The sequence below is a fragment of the Rhipicephalus sanguineus genome, chromosome 6 (assembly GCF_013339695.2).
Source record: "Rhipicephalus sanguineus isolate Rsan-2018 chromosome 6, BIME_Rsan_1.4, whole genome shotgun sequence".
In the NCBI taxonomy this organism is placed as follows: Eukaryota; Metazoa; Arthropoda; class Arachnida; order Ixodida; family Ixodidae; genus Rhipicephalus; species Rhipicephalus sanguineus.
The window spans coordinates 81218223-81245262 of NC_051181.1; the positions used below are offsets into that span (position 1 = coordinate 81218223).

General features: G+C 45.4%; 1 protein-coding gene across 1 annotated transcript in view; it reads left to right on the forward strand.

The window, feature by feature from the left end:
• Positions 1–27040, forward strand: part of LOC125758861 (uncharacterized) — a 173424-nt gene that overhangs the window by 124556 nt on the left and 21828 nt on the right. The window contains exon 2 of the mRNA XM_049416546.1: positions 5330–5491. Within this exon, the coding sequence (XP_049272503.1) occupies positions 5330–5491 (162 nt within the window). The remainder of the gene's footprint in view (positions 1–5329; positions 5492–27040) is intronic.

The window sequence follows — 27040 nt, forward strand, 5'->3', positions numbered from 1 at the left end:
TTTACCTTCCTCTCGCCACGCAGTTGTAGTGTCATAAACTGGTATAAGTTGGTGTGCAGATGGTGCACTCCACATCAGTTTCCTAAAGTAGATGCACTACTAACTCCTCGACGTTTGCTACATTGTGTAGAGAATGAACAGGAGAGAAAGCAAATGCAGGTGTGTTAACCAGTTTAGAACTTCTTGCGCTAACCATGAAGACGAAGCAGGACGATTTTACGAGCGCTTCTTGGGCATCTCCGAGACGGTGATCTTCGATGCATTGTAAAAGTGGGGTACTTGGACGCCTACTCGTATTTTTTGGCTAAGATCTCTGGACATCGATAAAGCGTCGGCATTACACAAAATTTTTGAAGCGAAAGCTTTCTTAATTAGCACAATTTTTAGATTAGTGTACCTAGAGTACAGTCCAAATTACAAGCAGCTAAAGAGCGCAACAAAAGATAAAAGAGCAAGGCTGTTTATTGCAAAACCTCTCTACATTTAAGAAATCTTCCAGCCACCATGCACGGTTGGCCGCGTTATTCATGCTAAGCCATTCTGTTGCACATTGTTACGTTCTGTTAATGTTGGTGACTACCCTTAATAAATCCACACAAACTCACTGTAACACTGCGCATTTTTACGGAACTAGCATAACAAGGTCGCGCTGATGCCCCACTTAATTTTATATCAGGCACAGGTGGATATCTATGCCTCGGCTTTCAGTGGCGTAGCTATAAACATCTGTTCGAAGCGGTGGGGGGGAGGGAGGGAAAGGAAACCATACTTTAATGCTCGTGCGTGCGTACATCTACAAGCAAAATTGAAAATTTTCGGGGGAGGTGAACACCCCCCGCCCTCCTCTCCTTGCTACGCCATTGTCGGAGCTCGTTTACGCAGCGATCGGCAATCACCGTAGGACGTGTATAGGAAGTAACCTCCTTCAGGTGAACGTCTTCGACTGAAGAATCCCTACGTCAGTAATGGACGAACATGGCTACAGGCTCTTAACCACCATTATGCTTTAAAAAAAAAAAGCTTTGGATACCGCAGCGCTGAACACAACGTCGGTTGCAAGGACGTAGTGCTGTTCAGTAACGACGAGGGCAGTAAAAAAAAGAATATGAAAGAATTGAGGAAGGAAGGCACTCATTATAAATAGGTAATAGAAAACTGTACAGCAGCCCTGCCGAACCTGCCTGCCGCACTAAAAGCGACATAACTTTATCCGATAATTATTGTACCAAAGTGAGCAAAACAAAATTAGCCCAATTCTTTGAGTCCAGTGTTCAAACCTCGGCTACGCGGGTGGGCCGGGTCCAAACTCTTGTAGGAAATGTAATGTAAGTAATGTTTTATCTTCGAAGCTGTGTTTTAAATGCAGTGCAATTATAGACCGACGACGAACGGAGTCCATTTGTGGTCACGCAGTTGCAAGCGTAACAGCCGCCGAGCTTCGCCGCTAGGTCGAGAGAGGGCGCCATCATCCCAATTGAATGTGGAGATATCCAACCAGGTGTACGTTTGGGCACGAGCCTACATGACGCCTTGGGGTTTAGAGACAATGGAAAGCTGAACACACCCGCGATTGAAATAAGTAAGAGACGGTTAAGTATTGGTGGCAGAAAATTAGAGACAAAGGACAAAAATAAATATCGGAAAAAAAATAAGGACATTCCGCCGTAAAGGGCAGAGAACGGAGCTGAAAACTTAAGTTTTTTTTTTCGGAGTAAGATAGATTTAATTGAAGTGAAGATGCCAACATTAAGAAAAAGACGAGTAAAAGGTTCTTTTTTTTTTTTGTCGAGCCTGGTGGCACACTTGTCACCGCCCCGTTATAAAGGGGACGCTCATAGCATCTATCTATCCATCCGGAAAGTTTGTAAGGGTTTCGCCGCTGGAGGTGCTTCCGCGCAGTAGCCAATAGGAAGGCGCCGGCTGGCGGAGGGTCTTTCCCGCCATGCACGCCGCTGAGGAGGCTCGCCGAGAACGACAGCGTGCGCTTGCCCGAGAATGCCATTGCCGGTGAGAGCGGATCCCGCCGTCAGGTCTAAGCGAGCAAATATAAATACAAGAGGAACACGGGGACAGGGCGTGCATTGCACTTCCCCAGCATTCACTTAAATTGGAGCTGCCCAGAAATTTTTTTAGGTTGGTTTTTATGTTTAGGGCTCTCCTGAATTCAACTCCGTTTAGGGTCACCAAGATTTTGGGACCACCAGTAGTCTGATTCAGGCCGGATATAAACCTAACCAGGCCAAAGTGTGTGTAGGTAGATAAAGCAAATTAATTTCTCGAGAAGCGTTCGGCTATTTTCGTAGGGTGACTCGTAGGTCCCATTCCGCCAACGAAGAAAACCAGATGGCACTCTAATCGTGCTGCCCTTCCACTCGACTTAATAAATGTTTATGCTGAATGAGATATCTTGAATCAATAATTGACTTATACCACATTCACAATCATCGTCGAGAGCTTCTGCGCAAGAGCTGACTCCTTGCAATTTAGGCATGCTCTGCATGAATGCCATGGACTGCTCACTCGCAAGTCAGCCTTTGCAAACGAGCACGTTAATATATATTGATACTAAAAGTAAAACCACACATTCTGCAAGATTAGCTACTTAGCACTCGAGAAAAATATAAAATACAGAGCGATGAAAGATACCTTCATTGTTGCATAGCAGGTAGACGGCCTGTCTTTTCTTTGATCACGTTTTCTATTGTTTTGTTTTTAGTTAAACTGAATACGAGAACCGGCCGAAAGCAGTCGCTTATACTTAAGCACTGAGAACCACCGGCGGCTTTTGTTCAACAACGCATGTTAATTCTGCATCAACTTGATTTTAGGATGCCACAATGTTGACTCCCTTTGGAAGATCATGAAAAGTACAATGATAATCCTTCAAAACATCCGTATAGCTTCAGCGTGGACGCCTTTGCGTGTAGAAGTAAACGCCGACAGGGTGGGGGTGAACTCTTTATAGTGCCCAAAAATAGGGGACCACTCCGAAGACCGTTTGCGCTGCTTTAAAGGAGGTCGACGGGGATCCCTTGGGATACCGCAACCTCCACCGCTCCCTGGATGTGCCGACGTTGCTCAGATCTCGATACACTCATACATATAGGGTGAACTTGCACGCACTACAAAGAAGACACCACAAACGCCCCAGAGTCGTGGGAGTCCCTCCTGAATGCCCCCGAACCAGCAGACCAACGCCGACAGGGTCTACCGTTCTCTTTTATCTCTAATTCCAACTAAACTATACTATCTTAATAGTTTGATCAATCAACCTTTATACCATTCATTCTTTCCGTCATCCGAATTTCTCAGTGACGTCGAGAAAGGAGAAACCCCGACAGTTTTCTCGGTGGTTTAGTAAAGGAACGATCTGTTGGAGAAATAGGTCCCTGTCGATATCGCCAACATGAACGGAGCGTGACAATTGATGACGAGAAAAAAAGAAACAAAACTACGAGGGTCTCTTATACTACTGTCAAGACGATTGAAAGGCGAAAGCCTCAGTGGCTACGAATTAAAGACTGCACCATCAATTGAGATTCTGACGAGAGCCTCATTTCCTGCTTGTCGAGCCTCCTCTGGCGTTGCATACCTCTTCGGCCTCTCACACACTTCCACTGGGCCCTGGCTCAGTGCATTACATCGCGCACCCATTTGCGCTGCTCCATAGCCGTTAGTAGGTCGAGTAATATGAACGCCGCTTTCTTTAACAGCAGAGCTGCTGTTCAATACGGCCGTAATCTGTCTGTCGCGAGCAGAGAACTATCATCGCCATGAACCGCCACGCGCTCACTCCGTACTTCTCTTTATCGTCGTCGCCTTCTTCATGTTCTGCTTCGCTCCTAAAACACGCGCGGCGATTTCTCTGGCGCGGGATGCAGTAAATCTGATGGGCGATACAACGAGTACAGAGAGAGAGAGAAAGAGAGAAGGCGAGATAGAAAGAGAAATAAATATACAGAAAGAGAGAAATTCTACCGGTAAAAAATTTTTCGTGTGGAGAGATTCGAAACCTTGTACCCACGATCCGAAGGCGAGCGCTCTTAACTACTCGGCTATCCAGGCACGCTAGCAGAGCGTAGTATAGTAGCCTTGTATAGTATAGTGTAGCAAGGGGGTGACGGGAAGGAGAAGTGTGGGTGAGGAGGACAGATGCGACTTTGAGGAGGAGGGAAAGGAGGAAGGGAGAGAGTAAAGCATAGCATAGAAAGAAATAGAAAGAGAGAAATTGAGAGAACGAACGCCAGAATGAGAAAGAATGAGAGAATGAAATAGAGAGCGAGAGAAAGAGATAGAAGGAAAGAGGAAGAAATCGATGGAGAGAGAGAGAGGGAGAAAGAAAGAAATATAAATAAACAGAGACACAAAAACATACGCAAAAACAAAGAAAAGAGAGAAAACGAAGGAAATAGAGGAAAAAAGAAAGAAAAAAATTCGCAAAACAGCAACAGCAAGGACTGCCTATACTTCGTTTCATACAGCAGGTGCAACGCTGGAAAGCTAGCGAGACTTCTTGCAGTGAATGCGTTCGCACCAGGAAACAGTTCAGTGGTTTTAGCACCCGTAGTGTGACTTTTCTTTTATTTTTTCGCTTTTTCACTGAGTAAGAAATGAAGATGCCCTGTGCCTTAGAAATAAACAAGCGCCGTTATTTATACGGTTGTCAATAGGTTGTTCTGGCTCGCTTGGCGTTTCTTTGTTTCCGTATTGTGGCATCCGCGATTGGTTCCGGTAGGCTGCTGTCGGTGCCAATCGCGGAGGCCGCGTTTACAACGACGAAATCCAAGTGCGAGACGCGCACCTTCCTTACGCCACTTGCATCGCCACTACAGGAATATAGACTACCTGGACTGAACCCAACAAACCGCGACGAAGGCCTCTTCTTCAGCGCGTCTGCATGTCGAAGCGAACAGGCCGATAGTGCCCTGCTGACCTTCCGGCACGTTGCAGAGCTGGCCTCCCCTGCGTAGACATTTTTTTTAATTTGTTTTTTTTTTCGTGTACCTGCTTTACTTTTCATGTCAATTTCCAGTCATTTCTTTCTTCCTTTCTTCCTTTCTTTCTTTCTTTCTTTCTTTCTTTCTTTCTTTCTTTCTTTCTTTCTTTCTTTCTTTCTTTCTTTCTTTCTTTCTTTCTTTCTTTCTTTCTTTCTTCCGAAAGAGTCAACGGGCGTAATGCTGATCTCGGTGACAACTGTCAGGTTTCTCCCGCCCGATTTTCTCTATTTCCTTTGTATGCCTGTGTCTATTTGCATATCGACTAATACTAGTGCCCGCGCATTCACGACCTTTGTTTCTTTCCAAGCTCACGTCTCTGCTCTGTCGTTCAGGTGCCCTATTGGAAGACGACCGCGAGGACCGGGAGCAGGAGTTGGCACTGCGCTACGCCATCGACCGCATCAACAACAACAACGCCATCCTGCCAGCGTCGAGACTGCGGCTACTGACGCAGAGGTTGCCGCCCGGACACTCCTTTCACGCCTTTAAGACAGGTGCGTGGCGTCTCTCTTCGTCGTAGCTTTTATATATATATATTATTCGCAGAGATGTCTGTCGGAAACGCGGTGGCTGTGGCGGGCAAGCGACATGGAAGGAAGCGCTGAAAGGCTTGATAGACAGACAGTTCGAAAGAAATCACTGTAGCAAACATACGTGCCTCTGTCCACACAGTCCGAGTCGTCGGGTGGAACGATTTGTGAGTTCTCTTTGGAATGGCACGGGGCGCTAGTCAAAGCAATGAAAAGAACTTCTTTCATGACTTGTTATTCATTCACTTATATTTTTTTCTATTCGGAAATACGAGGCGCATTCATTCCAACTACCCCGTCTTTGAGTTTCCCGGAGTCACGAAAAGACGCAAGTAGAACTGAATCGTAGGATAGAAAATGACAGAAGGGCACGGTTGTGAAATTTGAAAAGGACCGGTGCGGAATCTGTGAGAAGGGAGAAGGCGTGCAGTATAATTCTTTCGCCCTCATTTTTATTTATTTATTATTTTTTTCCGTTCTCGCGCGGGCTGGTGCGAAGACGTCATTGCAGGGACGGAAAAGTTGAAATCATCGCGGGAGAAATGGGCCGCCGGGTACGAAAGAAACGCCGTGAAGAAAAATGAGCGAATACACACTTTCGATAGACACGGTCGGCAGGCTTCTCCCAATGGCCAAACCGGGCAGGCAAACAAAATTTCGAATAAAACCACCAAAGATTTTAAATTTAGTCGATTGATTGAAAGATTTTAGAAACCTGTTCGCATTATTAAAGAAAAATTGTGCACGCTCAAATGGGAGTGTTTTTTTTTCTAAGCAGTGCGAATTCTTAGGACGCACTCGGTCTTTCTAAGCGCAACGAAAACAAAGAGCTGTCAACTAACAAGTTTGTTACCGAATCACGTGTAGAGAACCCTTGAATCTCAAAGTGCCATAATCGATCGGCTACAGTGTTGTTCTTAATGTTCGGCAAGGCCTCTTGCATCAATGCTATCCAACCTCCAACTATCCACTGCAGACCTCGCAAAGGGCCAAAACATGCAAAAAAAAAAAACTCATTCGCTTCCCGAGAAATTGCTGATCACCACAAAAAGACCAAGTGGTGTGCTCCACATACACTAATACCTGACGGTACGCCTAATATATTGTAAATATTACTGCTTTATTTTAAACGTAGCATGATTTGTTTTGCCGAGGCAAAACTAAAGCAATTGCGTTGTATGCTGCGTTAAAGTGGAACCCGATACGGAAGAAGAAGAACAAAACTTTATTTGCGAAGACTTCGTTGCCTCGAAAACGAGGCAACGCTGTGTGGTCGGGCCCCTATTCCAAGGCACCGCTGGCCCTCGCCTTCCTTTCGGCCCTCCCGACCGAATAAAATTCTTTCCTGTGAACTGGCTGCCTAATGTGGAGTGTCACCCGTACATGTAATAGTTGAAGTTCATAAATCATTCGGACTGACAGTTGGGTGAGTTGGTACGAATGTGTTAAGAAAACGGCGCTTTAAAAACAAAAAAAAAAGAATGAAAATGCCTTCATAATACGAACACAAGCTCCGAACACGGCGCTTGTTTTCGTGTGGTAATGGTCTTTTCTGCTTTTTTTTTTCAATCGCGCCGTTTTTTTAATGGTATAGTTTATAAATAGAAAAAATGAGGCAGACACGTAGCCCTAGTTTATTTTTCCAGAATCGTAGAAAGGGCGGTGCGGAGGGTCGCATAGGAAGAGTGAAATCCCGTTGCCACAGCAATGGCGACGTCCAAACAACTATTTCTAATACTATTATTATTATTACCTTCCGGTGCGGTGGCGCATCTTCGGGCGAGAAGTGTACAGGAAGCGTCTAATCGTCTCTTCCTCTCCGTTCGACATTTCACGCATGTGGCTGTTTTTTTTTTCGATGCTGAAACTTAACTCCGTGCCGCGTCGTCGGCTTGGTCCTTTTAGGTCCACTTCCGTCTTGCTTCTACACCCAACGACAACATCGTTATTTTCGTTCACACTGTTCCTGACCTTCAAAAATTTCTTCGTAACGGCGTCAAAGTTGAAGGGACACCGGCACAGACAAAATGATAGCAGTCTCCGAGCGCCGCCTCACAAAGGCGCTCCAGACAGATTGAGCTGAAGCAGAGGGAGCCGATGTTACCTTTCAAGCTGCTCAAATCTCGCTGCGAGGACTTAGGACGAATTTTCTTTTACGTTATTACAGCTCGCTCCGCTGTTTGATTCGCGAGAAAAGTTTGCCTCTGTGAAGTCGTTCAGCTTTGCAGGAAGGAGATTATATTACATTATTGTGCCCTGCAGAACGTACTAACGTTCATTATCCAGCGGTTGGTAAATGTGTGCCATTTGTAGAGCTCACATACGCTTGTACAGAAAGAAATATTCAACACCACAGAGAGAAATTGTATTACGGTTTCGAAGCTTGTTCTTTTGATAGTTAGTTAGCGCTTGAGCCATCTTCTCTCACTTATTTGAAACGATGAAGATAACCAGTCCCATGTATCCTACGTTCGTCCTTTAGCGCTAATTCTGGCTTTCCTGTTGTTAGTATTGCCAATTTGCTCAATTCGTAACGCTGTTGCTTTAAAGGGACACTAAAGAGCAAAACGATTTTTCTGATATTAGTAAACTGCTCTTTCACGATACCAAAAAAAAGTCACAGTTTCGCCGCAACGGCGAAGCAATGAATGCGATAGCAACAAATTGGAATCTAACGCGAAGAACGAAAAGCAGCTCGAAATTTCCAGCGCGTCGCTCGAGCCCAAAGGACGCCCGAAAAGAACGCACACAAGACGAGCGCGAACTCTCATGCGTCATAGCTGGATACTTGAAGCGCACTGCTGAAACATAGAGCAGGACGCCCTAAACGAACGAACAGGTATACACAGGATGAGCGCGAACTAAATGTCACAGTTGTTACTTATTTCTGTTTGAACAGCGCCCTCCTTTCGCAAACGCGGCCGCTGCAGCGAGTGAATTGACCTTTGTACGCTCTGTAACTTCAGCGCGGACATCGCGGGGAAAGCACAAGGCATACAATCACCCCCTCGAACAACACCTCACCCCCCCCCCCCCCCGCCTGCCCCCTTCTTTCCTCGAGATAAGCGCACGAAGGCGACCACGTTCTGTAGGGGGAACAGCAACGGCGTTCGCAGGAGCGGGGCGGCGACCTTTAAAGCCCAGCGCCTAGCGCACTCCTCGCGCCATCTCACTGGTAATGAATAAACGCTTATAAGCGCCCGCCGTCTCTGAGTCCGGCCAGCGGTAAAGGATGTGTATATAATGCTCGCCGTTAGCTACCTGGACGATCGGCGTTTCGTGGCGTAGTGGCTAGCGCCACGCGCTGCGGAGCGAGAAGTCCCTGGTTCGATTTCGCGCTTCGGAAGCTTTTTTTCTGAGTTATTTTTCTTTGGGGCTGTTATATATATATACATATTTATACATATACGGTGCATGACGGAGGCGGCGACGGGGACGGACAAAAACCAGCCGAGACTGTCCATATAATTGCTATCGCAATAAAAGCCACGCTTGCTGCGAGAAGACGCTTAGTAAGCTAGACATACACATGGAAGCGTCTGCAAGAACCGCAGAGCATCACAGGTGCCCAAATCGTCTTCATGCCTGAATGACAAAAAAAGTAAGTGCACTTAGGACACTCAGAATGCGAAATTACAGCGCTGCAGGATGCTGGCATCGGCGGTATTGATCATCTGATCGAAGTTTGTTTAGCAGCAGCGGCAGACAAAGCCCTTCCACCGGAATCCTCCTTCATTATTCCGAATAAAAACGGGAACACGGGAAGACGGCAACACACGGCTGGCGTGGAGCCCATTGGGCGCGTCAAGTTGCCATGTTCCGAAGTCTAAAGCGGCGTGCATGAGGACGACACCGCCGAAGCTTAACTTAACGGCGACGTAGTGCGATTGCGTTAATGTAATGGCACTTTGCCGCCATCTAAGGAGTGTTTAGTTTAAGTTAACGTATGTCATTATAATTTGTACCTAACGGCTCATCGCGAGCGAATTGCCGACGCTATTCGGGCTGTTATTCGAGACAATGCTGCCCTCAATAGCTGTGCCTTGTTCGAAGTTCTTGGAACGGAAAGACTTGAACGGAAAGACTCGTGTCTGTAATTGCCGTTTTCATCGAAGTATATTGCCGCTTTTCGCTATTTTATTTAAGAACGCATTTGTTGTTACGGCACGTAATGTAGGGCTAATGACATTCCGTATACCACCGCCTCATTGGTGCGCGTTTAGTGCTTGTTCGTGCAGTCGATCGTCACTGTTGTTCTCTTGTCTCCCACCTCCAAATGTAATTTGCGCCTATCCTATTCCGAATGAAGCGCCTACATTACACGACAAATCCAGCTATAATTGAGCGCCTTTGAAGGTAAACTTTTCCGGAGTGCTCTAATATACGATCGCCAGCACTTCAGACGCGTTAACTCCGTGCGAGTAATTATTCCGATGATACCGAGAGTAACGCTAGTTACGAACACGGAATTGCGTGCGAGGATTAACTTAACAATTTATCATGCACGCTTTCTTTCGGTTTATGGGTCTACCTCCTACTAGACTAATGAAGGGGAGGCAATTAATGCGACTCTACGCGCAAATCACACTATACGCTCCACCGGGTCGGCAGTTCCCTTACACTGATGCCTCGCCGGCCTAACGTATTTATATTGTGCGTTCCGAAGTAAGGTCTTTCTTAATTGCGGAGTCGGGTAAGGCATGTATGAGGCCTAACTAATCGACATGTCTGACGAGTCCCTTTTCATTCGTACGCGGTCGCCTTTTCTAAAGGTGCCATTAATAATGGCATCAATAGAAAGGGATTCTTGGGAAGCACAGGGGAAAAGAGAGCGTCTCAGAGACGGCGAAGGCAGCGCGCCAGTGGCAGATAGTTTGTCGGCGGAGACCCTGTAGATTGCACTTTGGAGCAATCGTGTCATTATGTGTTAGAATAATAGTGCGTTATATATAATTTACCTCTGGCAGAAGCCTAATGTGTTCCGCATATGTATCCCAATTTCCTTCGTCAACTCTCTCCCGCCCAGAGATGGAGCATTGCAGCGATGACACGGGGTTGGGCGAGACAGGAAACAAGGCTAGCTGTGAGGCGGGGAGATTAACCAAAACTGAGCTGACTCGGCTTCCCTGCACTCGGAAAGGGAACGCGGAGAAAAAAAGATTCAGAGCTATTCTACTCTGTGAAGGTTGGCTACCAGCGAAGCTGTGCGCTGCGGCACTGTGGTATCGCTGCGAGTTTAACGCCATCACATACAAGCAGCATCGCACGGTCGTCACACTGAAGAAGGCAGCACTCGGGATGTTAAAGACGAAACTCTCTTTATTGGGCCAACTTGCACCCAGGAAACGAAAAGTGAAAGTACAAAAAATACACGCTGTACACTGATAGTGGGAAATACATGATAGCGCTGTACACAGTCGTCGGCCGTCCGTAATCTAATCAGCGGTAAGGCGCGTCGGCATTTGTATATGTGGCATCGACGATTCCAACCTTATCGTCGGTGGCCGTGTTAGTTCCAGAATAAACTCTACTGTTCGCGTTGTTGCGCGTTCAATCTTATCAAAACAATCTAAAATAATCGGGAATGTTCGACATTCCGACGCGGCGCGCGATGCAGTGGTTGCACGTGTCGGTTACATGAAGATAGGAAAAGAAGCGCGCCTGCCAATACGATTCCACGATACGGAGATTCTACTAGACTTCAATTTGGGACGCTCAATCGCTGATAATGGGCGCTGTGTCTATGACGACGACGTCTGCGACAACAGCAGCGGCTTCTCAAAGTTTCCCATTGGCGCTTCAAAAGGTGGTGCTCGAAGTATTGGCCAGATTCTGGATATTGGTAGGACGTTGTGGTAAGGAGCACGCCATGCGTAACACATGGTAACGCAGTGCCAACCTAGGGCGACAAGTAACCACTTAACGAAGCATGCTAAAGGCTTTCCTGCATAGCAAACGGGTGCCCAGTGTTTTATGCATTTTGCTCTTTCGTAAATTTACAAATTTCACCGACGTTCCTAATCAGGCCCGAGCCTACCGATGTGGAAAAGCAGTCATGCAACAAAATGCACTTTTTGCCAGACGGCGGCGATCATCTCTATCCTCAGTGCAATCACTGCGTCTACTGAAATTGCTCACCGCGACCTCTGTTAGCGTAAATCATTTATGAGTGCCACAGCTAATTAACAAAGAACTTTGGAATTGAAAAGCCCGTGCACGCTCGCGGCCGCTTTGTCCGCGGCTAAGATCTATTCCAGATCCCCGAAATCTTGTACGGCCCCTTTTTTTTTTCATATTCCGCTACTTTCCTCTTTCTTTCAACTAAGCAGGGCAAAACATTTCTACTTCTTTTTCTTGTACCGTCGAGGTTTTCTCGTTTCTATCCCATTAACTTTCAAGCGACCTTGCTCCGCAAAGAAAGCTTTGGGGACGGCGCTCCAAGGAGTCGGCTTGAAAAGCGGCTCTCCTTCCAAGGATAACCTCGAATAAAAGGCTCACTGGCCACTGTGAAGGCTCAGGACGTAATTGAATAAGTCTCGAGTCTTCCTCTCCTGTGCTATCAGTAGGGATCTGCGTTTCCGGTGGAACACTGCAGGGCTACCACTCCTCTGTCAGTTCTGCGTCTCGTTCGATCCCGCTCGGCCACCCCGGAACTGGTGGAGAGCACGGCTAATTAAAGTTTGGTTCCGCATTCCCTACATTTGACCACGGACGGACCTTGATCTTTAGCTTTGTATACGATTAAGCATTCCTTTCGCTTTTTTTGTTGGTATTTTGGTTATTTTTGTTTTTTGTACACGCATTAGGGTTCGTTGAATCATTCATTCAAGCATGCACATACGAGTCTTATAGTACTCAGCCGATAGATCTACAATGCCTCGAGTTTCGTTTGTGAATTTTTCTGCACCACTGAAGTTTACATTTCTTGTCTCAATGCATGCGATTAGCGGCGACACGAGAAGGCGTACGACGAATGTTAAAAAAAAAAAGTCAATGCTGATTGTCTTGCTCATATCTAATGCTCCGTAAGAACGACAGAACACTAAATTTATAATAAGTGGTTGCATCGCTATGTGGTGTGTTCTACATTTATAATGTTTTCGTTCTACTCAACAACAACAACAGAGCTCTGAACTATATTGGGTGCCAGAAATAGCGCTGTCGATTTCAGATATTCTTTTGCTGCTTTAAACACACGCGTAAATAGAAATGATTTTTTTTTTCGGTATTGTATTTCTCGAGGAACTAAGCATGCAGGCCTTAATTATCTCATTTATAATTTAGGTGTGCTGTATTTATTAATTGCTGGTAATAGCAGTAGAAAGGACGCTACCATGTATTTTTATGTATTCGTGTACCTTGGGCGACAAAAATCATAACATATTACGGAGATGATGATCCAAATACTCTTTGAACTAGTTACAACTATATGTTCTATACTACTGTGGGTTTACTTTGCGGAGAAATATGAAGGGAGCGCGGTTTTAGAGAGGGCGAAGAGCTTTAAAGAGCGCCAGAGCCAGCGCTTCGTTGAGAGGCATTAGGAGAATATCGAGGATAGCTTTTCTGTGCAGCTGTTCATCCTAATTAACCGCGAGCCAGATAACAGCTGGTAGCGAAAGAAGATAGAAACGAATGATCGGTAAGCCATTATTTAAATTGCTTAAGCTGTGCAATGCTTGTAAGCAGGTTTAATGAAGTGAAACTGGGATCATTGTTCATATAAAGTCATTACAACCTGATGAGTCTAAAATATGGCAAACTTGTGTTGTGCTTCGAAATATGTCAAGGCGTACGCCTTCTCTACGAGTCAATATTTTGTCAGTAAATTTAGTTCGAACAAATTATGCCTCACATTCAAAATAAGAGTTTTTTTTTTTAAAAAGACTGAACAGTGCACAAAAAAAAACTCCTATAGAAAGTAATGGAAAACCTGCATAAGTATACGAAACAGGAACTGAGGGGCAGTTTCTGACTGCAACCTTCGTTTACGTACGCCAGAGACTTGTCAAACATAAAAAGAATGCTTGTTGAAGGGTTTCGGTACCTGATTCATACGGCTGGGGTTACAAGATGCATCGCGTTTCAGATTATGTTATCGCGCATGTACATACATTCTACGTTTCTTCTTTGCGCACTTGGAGGCGTGCGCCGACATTACATTACTCTGGGAAGCAGCATGACTGGCTGAAATGCGCGCATGCGCGTATTTGAAAAGGCTGCTGTTAAGGGCGCAATTTCCTAAATAAGAGCACTCATTATCTCTTTCTCTATCTTGTTTTATTTATTTATTTATCCGTTATTATTATTATTATTATTATTATTATTATTATTATTATTATTATTATTATTATTATTATTATTATTATTATTATTTATTTATTTATTTTTTGCAGCGCAAACATGTCGGCTGGGTTTCTGTATTTCTGAAGCGGTATTTTTGAACTATCTGTATTTTTAAACTATCGGCACAATATTGTGGTCAACAGGATGAGCAAAAAGTTTCTGTCTTTTTTTGGCTATGGTTATTGCACTGATAAAACATATTTACGGAATTAGTGTACGAACTTAAACGCATGTCATGAATTTATAGAGCGAGCCACCTGTTGCCGCGCTTTTGTGGTTTTCTTTCATGGAGAACGTGTTCAGTGACGCACCTGGTACGCTGATCTTAAAACTAAATATCTTTTTGAAAACCAGGGCTCTGTGTGTGTTTACGTGTGCGGCACTGTGTAACTCCTTATCACGGCTTCGATGCGCTACGCCAGGGGTATTGTTGGCGAACCTAATCGAGACACGCAACCTAAGCTGACGATGGCTTGGCTAATTCGTTAAAGCGAGGCTAGGCTTAAAGCGAGGCTAGGCGTAAAGCGAGGCTAGGCTTAAAGCGATGAACTCTTGAACTTACACTTCGGTGGCTCTTGATTTGACGTGGGCTTGCAAAGGCATACATCAATCCAGGCACGAATTTTGTGACGTCCGCATGCAAATGGAACCATCTACCTGCAACGGTTGTGCATTACTCCAATCCATATTCATTGAAGGCTGCTCTTGAATCATTCTTCCGCTGTAATTAAAACCCACTTCTTATTTATTACCCCAATCGGGCCATCATAGGTATAATAAATAAATAAATAAATAAATAAATAAATAAATAATAAATAAATAAATAAATAAATAAATAAACAAACACTTTCGTCATACCAGAAAACTGGGCCATATATCTACGGCCGTCTGAACATTGAAGAGTTTTTCTTTGTGCGGTGTTTTGAGGGCTGGCGTACTTGGTGTATCGGACCGAACGCAACCTAGAAAGACACTTTAACTGAACATAGCAGAGTGAGCAATAAGATCCCTTTCCTGCGCTCATCGAATGGAAGGCCTGAAAAAAAGTAACAAGAGGTACACAAGCGCACTTCAATAAATCACAGACCGGGAACAACCGTACACAAACGGTTGCAGACGCCGCAACTACCGCAACAAATTTCGGTCCAGTACACGCGCACATACACAAAATAAATAAGATATACTCAGAATTAATCTGTGTTTTCTCCCGAGGACAACCGAAGCGGAGCAGTCGCATCCGCCCTATCGCGCCTCAATTAAATTCCTCTGTCCGAAAAGTTTCCTCCCTTCAGACCGACACGACACGCTGCACGACGGCTCTAACGCATCGTGGCAAGAAGCGTTCGTTTTGTTTCGCTATGCGTTTCTTTCCGCGTTTAGGCCACTGGTGCCTGTCGACTGACTCTTGCCAGTGGCCCGACGCCAGCTGGCGCTCGTTCTATACAATTTCGCACTCTTCGCGCCCGTAGCCCCTCGACAGCGAAGCGAAGGACGACGCCACCGCGATTGGATGACGGCGCCCTGCTGGCCAATAAAGGTTGCATAGGCAGGCAGTTCTCTTGCAGCTACAGGGCGCTTCGTTCAGGAACGCGCTCCATTTCCCCCTTGGGTCAGCAATAGGCGGGCAACTTTGTTTTGAGAGCCCTTTGCAGCATCGGGAGTGGCGGTGCGTGCTGGCGGCGAAGAGAGCGAGAATAAAACGAAGAACATACACAGGCGGCTACACAAGGCGAGCGGGAAAGGAGTCCTCGGACTTTTTCTGAAGACTCACAGTCGGTGCACATGTGATAGCCTTCGCGTCTGCTTGCTATGAAAGCGCTGACAAAGTTTGAGCCCATGATACACGAAATAAGATGTTCAAGGTGGTGATGTGCTCGGACAGTTGGTGTAATATATCGTAAATTTATGAGCGGAAAAACAGCAGGAGCGGAAAGATATTGACAGGCGACAGACTCTCAGCTGGCAACTGAAAACTTACTTACAACTTACAACATTTGTAAGTTACAACTTAAAACTTACTTGCACCTTAAAAAATTTGTAAGTTACAACTTAAAAATTACTTAAAACTTAGAACAGTTATAAGTTGAGCTAATGACAGGCGACAGACTCTTAACTTACAACTTAAACTTTACTTACAACTTACAACATTTGTAAGTTGAGCGTCTATCGCCCGTCATTTCCTTTCCGTTCCTGCTCTTTTTCCGCTCAGACCTTTACTATACAAAATTAAGAGATTCGCCAATTAAGCGTGCAGTACTCACAGACTGAAACGCGAAATTTTAGGGCTTGCTATAAGGCGCGTACTATCGTTTCCAGCAACTACGGTTTGTGTCATACGGGCGCAATATTCACTCGAACACTTAAATGACGCCTTACATTACCTTTAGCGGCCACATTTGCATCCGCATGACGCGGTTATCCCTAGCAAAACTGATAGCTTTCGTTATACAAAAAAGAAAGAAAATTAGCGCAGCGGGCACTAAGTCGCGCAAGGCTGGGTTAAAGCAGAGCTGGTGGGCACCTGGCGGTGCTGGCTTGGTTTGGCTAGGCTTGGCTGTCACTCTCTCGCCTCTCTCTTTCCCACCCCTCGCTGTACTTTACTGTACATGGTTATGTTTGCTCTCTCTTTTTTTTGTATTTTCTTTGTATCATTTTTTGTGTCTGTTTCTTTCAATCTCTTTCTCTTTGTCTATTTGTTTATCTGTGTTTATTTCTCTCTCTCTCTGTAGTCGTTCTCTCGCCTGCGATCATTTTCTCTTCCTTCCCTCTCTTTCCATTTCTCTATTTGTATATTTTTCTTTCTTCCTCTCTCCTTACTCGCTCTCCCCTTCGCCTTTCCCTCCTCCTCACCCTTACATCTGTCCTTCTTACCCTCACTTTCCTTTAACACCACCTTGCTATGCTATACTACAATAAGCGCTATGCTATGCTCTGCTACCCTATCTGGACAGTCGAGTATGCCGGCTCGGACTTTTTTTAAGAGATCGAGGATCTTATATGCCGTAGGGTTCAGATTGTTTTATCTGCAGAAAGCCAGGGACAATAGACTATATATTTATGCACGGTTGAAAAGGGGTATACTTCTGCGATATTTTACAGACAACGCTAAAAGAACAACTTGCCTTGCATTCACTTGGAATCGGGTTTTTACCAATAGAAAATGAGGATGGGCTGCCTTTTGGCCTAGTAATGCTTCTCGGCCTCCATTGGCTATGGCGGGCTAGAACGGTCGATTTCCACTGCGACCCTGACAGGAGACCTGCACGCGTGCTTTTTCGCGACAGCAGTGTTCAGTACATTGATGTACTCAAACAACAAGACTTTGTTCCTGACTGGCTTTCCAGGGTTGAGCCCCTGGCTTACCTAAAGGACTTTAAGAATGTAGCTGCTCATAGGTTTGTCGACTGTCTTGACATTGCTGCAGTTCTGTTTGTTATTGTAGGAAGTGTCCGCTATTGATGCTTGTGCGTGGCGTGTTAATAAAAGCGGTAATAAATTTAAAAAAAAAACGTCTGGATAGCCGAGGGCTTAGAACACTCGCCTTCGGCTCGTGGGTACGCGGATTCAAATGCCACCTTGCCAATTTTTTTTTTTGTGCCAGGAATATCTCTCTCTCTTTTTCTTTTTATCTCTTCTTTCTCTCTCTCTCTCTAGTCGTTCTGTCGGCCATCAGACTTATTCCATCCCGCGTCGGACGAATCGGCGCGCATGTTCTGGCAGCGAAGCAGAAGATGAATAATAAGAAGGGGTCGAAGATAGTACGTGGCGCTCCATGATGATGAGAATTTTCTATATAAGACACACGCCAAACCTCGACCACAGCAGCTCTGCTGTGAAAACGATGTCGCGTTTCAGTCTGTGAGTATCGTACATGCTTAAAGCGTGGTCGTCTGGCGCAAAGTGGGTAGTGGATGATTATATAGAAGCCACGAGTGAAGTGAAGGGACTTAGAAGGGCCTCTAACGTAGAGAATAAAAAAAGCTCCAACATACAGCCCAGCTTCGACATACAAAACTGGACGAGGTAACTCTGCACTAAGCAGAGTATGAGGAAACTGGTGCCATTGAACACTTCACTTGGTCGTGCCGGGGTTTCAATGCAGAAAGGAAGGTTCTGCTAAGCGGCATCCAAGAAGCGGGATTTCCGAGCGCGTCTCTGCAACAGGTAAAGTTCCTCGACGAACTGAAAATAGTGGTCAAATGGTTGTTACGCCATCTACTTGAATATTTACGCCGCGCTAAACTAATATACAGGGTTTGCCCTGAAAATTAATGTCAGTGATTAAATTGTAAAGCGTCTATACCTCACAACAGGCCAGGACCACTTGATATTCGTGGAGGGGGATGTTGGCTTACGCACATGCGATCGCACTGTCGTATGCTGCCATCTGGAGAGTAAGGAGAGACTTCTGCTTGAAACTCGTTTTCATTTCCTGTGCAAACCACAATGCAACGCTCGTTGGAGCAAAGGACTGTCATTAAGCGTTGTGTGAAACTCGACAAGTCCGATGCGTAAACTTTTCTTACGAAAAAGACCTTTGGTGACAATTGTTAGTCATAACGTCAAGTGTACCGGTGGCACACGGCCTTTTTGGAAGGTCGTAAAAAGGTCAGATATGAAGCCCTCCCTGGACGGCTGTCAATGACCATCACAGTGCACACCGCATTCGTCTTGACCCGCTTCTTGTCGATTCAAGTTTGCCAAGGGTTCCCCAGCTGCCCTACAGACCTGACATGGCTCCTCCAGACTTCCTTTTGTTTCCGCGCTTGATAACTCCCATCAGATGACATCATTTCGGGACAGTTGACAACGGGAAAGAGGTTTAAAAGGACGAAGTGAAAAGCTTTAGAGGACATTCCGGAGAAGACCTGCCGTGACGCCTTCGATGCCTGGAAATCTTACTGGAAGCGATGTATCGCTGTAGGAGGAGACTATTTTGAAACCTTTGTGTTGTACTGATTGTATCGATAGATCGTTTTTAATCGGCTTATTGACAATAGTTTTTGGACGTACCCTGTAGATGTAGCGGAAGACTGACTCACCAACAGGGAAAGAAACACTCGGAGCAGTTACTTATGATATTGCCACGCTATACCGGCCCGTACACAACACCTAAATTAGCGAAGCCACCCCTCAGAAAGGCTTTCGTGTTGCAGCGGAGATCAGTAGGACTGTTATATGCCATTGCTGTGTTAGCTATGGTAGTAAAATCGGACCTTTTTTTTTCGCCTCGGCCTAGAAGATTGGCCTTGTTGGCATAAAATTTTGTAGTGCGGAGAAAAAGCACAAGGATGCAGAAGAAGAACAAAAACACACGCAGTGCGCTTGTTCTGCGGCCTGTATTGTTTCACGTGAGTAGAGCTGGACGAAAGCTGGGCACCGCCGAGGCCATTTGCATTTCGTTGAGCATTTAACTGGCTCATTTCGCTGTTCGTCATAAAAAGCACCTTACATATACGAGCTAACCTTAAGCGCTGCCTCGACGTAGCCGCTTCCGTAGCCTGACGAACGCAGCAGCGAATTCTCGGTCGGCGTACCATGCAGCACAGTCACGTGACATGATCAGAAACGTAACGTACGACGTAATTCGTGGAGCAGCACGTTTCTCTCCACTCTGGTTCTGGCACTAGTGATACTGGCAAAATAGCTAAAACCGATGAACGGCACGGGGTATACAATACTGGCCCTTCATTTACACGGGCCAACCACTGACAATGGCAAAATAGCAATGCATGCGCAAAGCCAGGCAGAACGTTTCCTTTCCATTCGAATTTTGGCGGTGATACGGCTTCACAAGTTACGTTTCTTCTCAGCTCACATGACTCTCCCGCATGTGACGGGGGCTGGAAGTTGCACTGTGCGCCTTTTAGGGAACGGAAACACGCTTCGACGTTCCTTGCGATTCTTTTAGGGGCGAAGCTCCTTACAGCATCACCTGGTCGGTCGTCGCTCCATGCGGTGTGTCTCCGCCGTCGCGTCTCCCGTATCATTCAGTAGATGGTGCTGTCCCATAGAGATACATGCAAACTGCAGTTGGGTGACGATATACTAGATGGCGCTGTCCCATAGAGATGTGTGCAATATGTGTGCAAAAAAAACGAAAAAAAGGAAAAAAAGAAAAAAGAAAGGAAAGGAAACAAGAAAGAAAAAAAAAGCAGCGGCACTCTGCACGCTAGACGGCGTGCAGTAATCAAAGCGCCGTATCGCTTTGATTACTGCTTGGCGAAACCACTGAACATTTCACGGTGTAACCATTATTGCTTCAGGAGCTTCGCCCAAGTTCTTCATCATTCACCCGTGGATATGCTGTAATTTTTCTCTGTGTATATCTCGCTAAACGAAAAGGTAAAAAATGTATTGTGTGTATGCAAACTATTACAAATGCTTGCCAAGGCGTTCAACCTTTCCTTTCTTATAAAACAGCCTTGCCCAAAAGCGCTACTCGCGGCTGCGCTATCCGTAAACAAGAATTTTTCAATTTTGTTGACTATTCAAGCGAACCTTGTACTCACTGACCTGTGAAGCTGGTGTTCCGAAAATCATTCCTCACGCAAAGAAAACGTTCCTCACACACAGCTAGCGCACACCAGAGGAATAATAAATAAAACTAAATAAATCTTATGTTCGAGGCTGGGGACTGAACTCGGCTCCCTCCCCCCCCCCCCCCCCGCCTCCGGTCCGAAAGCGAGTGCCTTGACCACTAGGCCACACGCCTTTCTTTTTTTTCCTTTATTGGCTAGGCCACACGCCCATGCTTGCCCAATGGGAACTGAACTGAAGCATACGAATGCATTCTACCGACTATGCAAAAAAAAAAAAAGAGTTGGGAAGCAGTACACTTTCTATGGGTGCTAGATTTAAATATTTCGTTTTGGCGGACTAAAAACGATCGGCTGAACAACGCGTAAGGTTGATAGCAGGAATTGCAGATTTCATAAAAATTCCGGCTTACAGAAAATTGAATTCCTAACCCGCCAGTGGCGTAGTCAGGCGAGGGGAGGGGGTTGTAGTTCCTGCGTTGAGTGGCATCGCCGTTGGCGTCGGCGGCGTAACCGGTAGAGCGAACGAGGACGAAAGAGAGCGAACGCGGAGTCTGGCGATATCACGAACCACTAGCCTCTAACCTCACTTTCTTCCTCCGTCACGCGCGCTGGCTCCTCGGTCGCAGCCAAGGAAGTTAAAAAGGTCGGAGCTCATGCGCATGCAGGGCTGGCACGTGCGCGTTGCTGGCTTCGCTTGTCGTAACGGAGGCTGTCGTCGTTTAGCTTGGTTCGCGACGCCTGCAGTGCACAGAGTGGTGTGCGTAGCACTCGAGTGCTGGCAGTTTCTGTGCCAATTTGTAACGAATGTTGCTTTGCTTGCTACAACTGTGGATAACCAAAACTTCAAACGCGGTTGACGGTGCCCCAACACGAAGCTGCACTTAAAATTCGCATTAGGCAGTATCGTAATCGTCGGTGAATTTTTATAGACAAGCAAACTGTAAGCTTTTCTATGCAACTTAGACTTTTGCAAGTTGGGGCAAAGTTCGGTTGCCCTTGTTTTGTCCCTGCAAATCGAATGAAGCGTAAGTATTGAGCGTGTACATGCACACCGATCATGGGAGGGGGGAAGGGGGGAGGGTTAGCAGGGCTTTCAGACCCCACCAAGAAGAGATATAGCAAATGTCACCGACACCATTACGAAATCTGATATTGATAAAGGGTGGCTATCACGGTCTGACTGATCACGGCGTAAGAATAGGGGCACGCATACGATGGGCAGCACAGAGCAGAACCATGCAAGAACAGAAGGGAAGTGGTAATGTGCTGTTGCGTCATAAAAAAGAATGTTCGTTCAAGTAAATTACCGTTCACCTCAGGTCGTCGGCAAAAAAATATATGGCATACTGAAGACGTCTGAGCGCAGACGAGTATTGAGACAATGACAGGGAATCAGCTTTGTAATCCATCACAGCGCAGGCTTTTATTCGGCAGAGAAAGACTCCTCTAACGCAAGCCGAACGACCGATGAATGGGATCGAGGCAGCAGCGCACAACGACCTATAATCCGACCGGCGCCGCTCGCTTGAGCTGACCGGCGGCATTGGAGAACCGTTGGTTGAAAGAAGTCCTTTTGTTGATCATAGCCACCGCCGCTGATCGACCATTGTCGCTTCGAAGGCACCGACGCCAACTTAAGCTTTTCCGTCGTTTCCTCATCCTTAGCGTCGGTCTAGAATTGAGAAACACTTGCAGGGATAGCTGAAGGTCAATGCACCAGAATCTGCCAGCGCTGGACCACGGCCGCTACATAAAAAAAAAAAAAAAAACAGGTGTAGCGGCCGTGTCTGGACAATGCCGCTAAAATGTGGCTGCAGAACGCAACGCGGTACGCGTACGCTCAGTAAGTAATAATAACAATAACCCTACTGAAACGTTCCGTATGCCATTCCAATAATTCCGTATGTTTTCGTAAGAATCATGCGGAAATATATGGAAGACATATGGAAAATATACGGAAAACATGTGGACTCCGTATGAAAACATATGGAATTATTGGAATGGCATACGGAACGTTGCAGTAGGGAATAATAATAATAATAATAATAATAATAATAATAATAATAATAATATAATAATAATAATAATAATAATAATAATAATAATAATAATAATAATAATAATAATAATAATAATATAATCAATCAATCATTTATTTAACGTGCCCAGGAACAACCGTGAGGTCTTTGTGCAGGCGCACACAAAAAAAAAATCAATAAAAATAAACAATACAATACACAGTCTTCAGAAATAAAAAGAGCAAAAACACGTAGACAAAGAGAAATGAACACAAAAGGGGAGGAGTAAAATAATACAATATGAGAAATATTGAAGGGAAATAAATTGCACATATACAACTATGCGGAAAGACGGAGAAGGGAAGACTTTGTACATTGTGCCATACTATATGAAAACAGTGCAAAGCTCGGATAAAAACAATGAGTGTGGACTATGAAAAACGTCAAGATCAAGAAAATTAATATTATAAAGACTTTGTATTCTCTGAACGGTAGAGTGTTGGAAGAAGCAGGCGGGTACATGAAACGGTCTGTTCTCTCTGGTTAACTTACGCGGAATTCGAAAATTAACACAATTGAGAAGTACAGGGTAGGATATGATACCGTGGACTAGCTTGCAGAGAAATAAGAGATGAGAACGATTTCGTCGGCAGTGAAGTGATGGCAGTGATAATGATTCAGCAGTACTTGAACGAGATCCAGAGTCATTTTTAGCAAAGCGATGGTTATATATGCTGAGGAATTTTTTCTGGACTCGTTCAATGGTGTTACCGCTGGATTGAGCAATGCCATTCCATATCACGGACGCATACTCAAGTTGCGGAAGACATATTGCCGTGTACAATTTGTGTAGGGCCATGGGAGACCTGAATTCTCGAGATATTCTACAAACCCATCCGAGAGAACGAAGGCCCCGCATAGCAGCACGCTTAACGTGAGAAGAAAAGTTTAACGCGCTGTCAACAACAACACCAAGATCACTGATTTCATAAACCTTGCATAACGGCACAGAATTGACAAAGTATTGAAATGATACGCTAGATGTTTTGCGAGTGATAGACATGAATTTTGTCTTTGAGGTATTTAGAGAAAGGTTATTACCGTTGCACCATTCGGAAAAAGAAAACAAATCTGACTGCAGCAAGCGACAGTCGTTAACTGAATGAATTTCCTTAAATATCTTGATGTCATCGGCATACAAGAGGAAAGAAGAATTACGAATGGCAAAAGAAACATCATTAACGTAAATTAAAAATAGGAGTGGGCCTAATACCGACCCTTGAGGAACCCCACTAGTCACTTTATACAAAGAAGAGGTTTGGCCATTTACGGCAACATAACAAGATCTATTGAGCAGATAGCTGTGCAAGAGATTCACAATCGACAAGTCAACGTCAAAGTTCGCAAGTTTAACCATAATCAGTGTGTGGCTGACTACGTCAAAAGCCTTGCTCAGGTCACAGTAGATTACGTCAACCATAATAATAATAATAATAATAATAATAATAATAATAATAATAATAATAATAATAATAATAATAATAATAATAATAATAATAATAATAATAATAATAATAATAATATCTGGGGTTTAACGTCCCAAAACCACGATATGATTATGAGAGACGCCGTTGTGAAAGGCTCCAGCAATTTCGACCACTCGGGGTTCTTTAACGTGCACCTAAATCTAGGTACACGGGCCTCAAACATTTTCGCCTCCATCGAAAATGCAGCCGCCGTGGCTGGGATTTGATTTCGCGACCGCTCTGTAGTTAAAGGTCACTAGGGGACATCAGTGAAGTATTGCTAAAGGGGTCAGCCGCACTCGCACTAACAAAAGTTACGACACCAATTACAACAGTCGTAGCGAGAATAACTTCAGCATCTGTACAGGAGCAGAGCTAAAAGCAACTGCCAAAGCGGTAGGGTTAAGCCTGTGACCTTATAACTCAGTCACTTATATGCGTTGACGCGCAATATTCCTCCCCACCCCCACCTATCCCGTATAGCGTCACGACAACAATGAATTGTCCTAGATGATTATTGTGCGTCCCTGTTTCCTTGGTCTTTTCCGGGCGTTCTGCTAGTTACGCCACATAAACTGCAACATTGTCCTGTTTTAAGTACCCAGTTACAGGCACCATTGATCATATATCTGTTCCAGTGTTTTTGTATCTTTATACCGACACGGAAGTAACAGCGCCCTGGAAAATGTTCGACACAAGTCTCCCCAAATTTATTGCTAGCCAGCCTGAGCGCGCACTTTGACCTGGCCACGATAGCATGAGTGCAGCTCTACGATGTTGTTTCGCAGAAGGTGACACTGCAACTCACTGTGCCCGTAGTCGAAATTTCCAACAGGCTCTCAATTTACCGCAACGGTCGCGCTCCAATCAGGGTTTGAAAAAGCTATGTACTAATAGGCCAACAGAGAGAAAGTGAAAGTGTTTTTCGTTTTCTTTTCCATCTGAAACAAGTAGAAAGAAAAGAGGCCATTTATCTACAGGTAGGCGCAGTCTTTCGAAAATTGCCCGCAAGTGTTCTAACCGTGTGCAACACACCTACTCAGTCTGAGACTAGACGGCATCATAGAACTCCTGCAGGGAAAACAAAAAGAGTGGTCGCAAAAAAAGGAGGGTTCTTGTGTTTCGTGCCTGTCGGGTTTCGCTTGCGTCCATTTCTTCGCGGCAACAAAGGAAAGGGTCGTACGAAGACAGCTTGAGGTCATTTTTCTCAAGGGGTCGAAGCCAAAGAAGGCGCGATGTGCTTGTTGTACGCATTTGTGGTAACCTTGCCTAAGGAATACAGTCTCCCTAGTACTAAAGTGTACGGCCAACGACGATTGCCCACTTCCTAATGCTTCTCGTCGACAACCAGGCCCGCTCATGGTGCACTGTTCACATTTATTTGCGAAATTGAGTTGGCCCCCCGCTTCCTGGGAATTTTTGTCTTCTATATCTTCCGTGCGACTACTCTACTTAAACTGATCTGCGTTTCCTGTAATTTGATTATATATTTCATCTTTCTCTCTTGCTATGTTCTTTTGCTGTTTTTTTTTAATTCCCGCCGTCCAAATGGGAGGCTGCTATACCAGCTCCGGACTCGAATAACAGATATGGGCAGTCCAACGGGCCCGCGACGCAGCAGAGAGACTTGGTCTTTCTGCTCCGACGTGGGAGCGGCCCGCAACGTGCTAGAGCGCGTTCCGAGGGACCAATGTAAAGCTTATCCATTCATCCATCCATCCTCCAAAAGAGTTGGCAGGCGTTGGGCTGTTCTCGGCGGCTGTTGAAAGTCTGATGAAACAGGCTTGCATGCCTCATCAAACGCGAAAGGGGACCGTCGGCGTCGGCAACGTCAGCACGTGTGACGCAAAAGTCATCATCCCGTGATGACGTCACTATAAACGCCATAATGACATCACAGGTCGACAAGATTTGTGGCTTCAGCGTGGGGTCACATGGTGACGTCATTCCAGTACATCGTCGTTTGATCAAAGATGGGCTGATCCCAGAGGCACTGCAAAACCACGTTGGGTGCAGAGACACGCACGCACGCACTCACAGACACACATGCACGCACGCACACACACACACACACACACACACACACACACACACACACACACACACACACACACACACACACACACACACACACACACACACACACACACACACACAGACAAACTGTGTATATATGTGTGTGGGAGCTGTGTGTGTTTCTGTCAAATAATGTCAATTCCTGTCCAGGATTCTACGTTCAAACTGACGCCGATGGTGTACTGAAGGAGGCAGCAAAAGCAGCAAGAACGACCACAAATGGTGGAATAAATGAGCTTACGTGGCACACTCAACGAGTCTGCTTCCCCAACGCCCACGCTCTTCTTTATCATCGTCGAGCTTTGTTTTCGCATTTTCAAGCAAAGCATGTTATGACTCGCACGTTTCGGGGACGGCGTAGTCGGCGAAAAACCCGGCGCCGGCGAGTGAACAGAAATGCGGCACGCTGAGGTGCGCAGGTGTGCGTATTTGAGCCAATTTGCGCGTATTTATGCGTATTGGCGCGTATTTTTGCGTATTTGTATGCGCCGGCTTCCAATAACTGATGCTCTCTCGATCGTGGGCTTGACGGCGATCACCCGTTTATGATCCTGCAGTCTGATATTAAATGCGAAGCATTTCTTAGCGAACCTCAGACAATTTGGCCGTTTCTATCTACGTATCTATATATGATCTAGTCGCTTACGAATGGGTACTCTCTTGGTCTTCTCGATAGGTTGTAATATACCAAAATTCGTATAGCAAGAGGATCAGTGTATGAAGAACACGATTCACTGGTCATGACATGAATAGCGCAAAATACCTGTCGCGTACGTCATGAAGCCCTTTCTCTCAGTCATGTGTGGCACATACCCGCATGCCAGAGTTAATGTTATGCGGCTTTGTGCCACAGGTGACACATAGTGCCAATGAACACAGTAACCACCAACACACACATTGACACGCAAGGAAAGTGATAATAATAACAATTGTTGGGTTTTACGTCCCAAAACCAAGATAGTATTATGAGAGACGCCGTAGTGGAGGGCTCCGGAAATTTTCGCC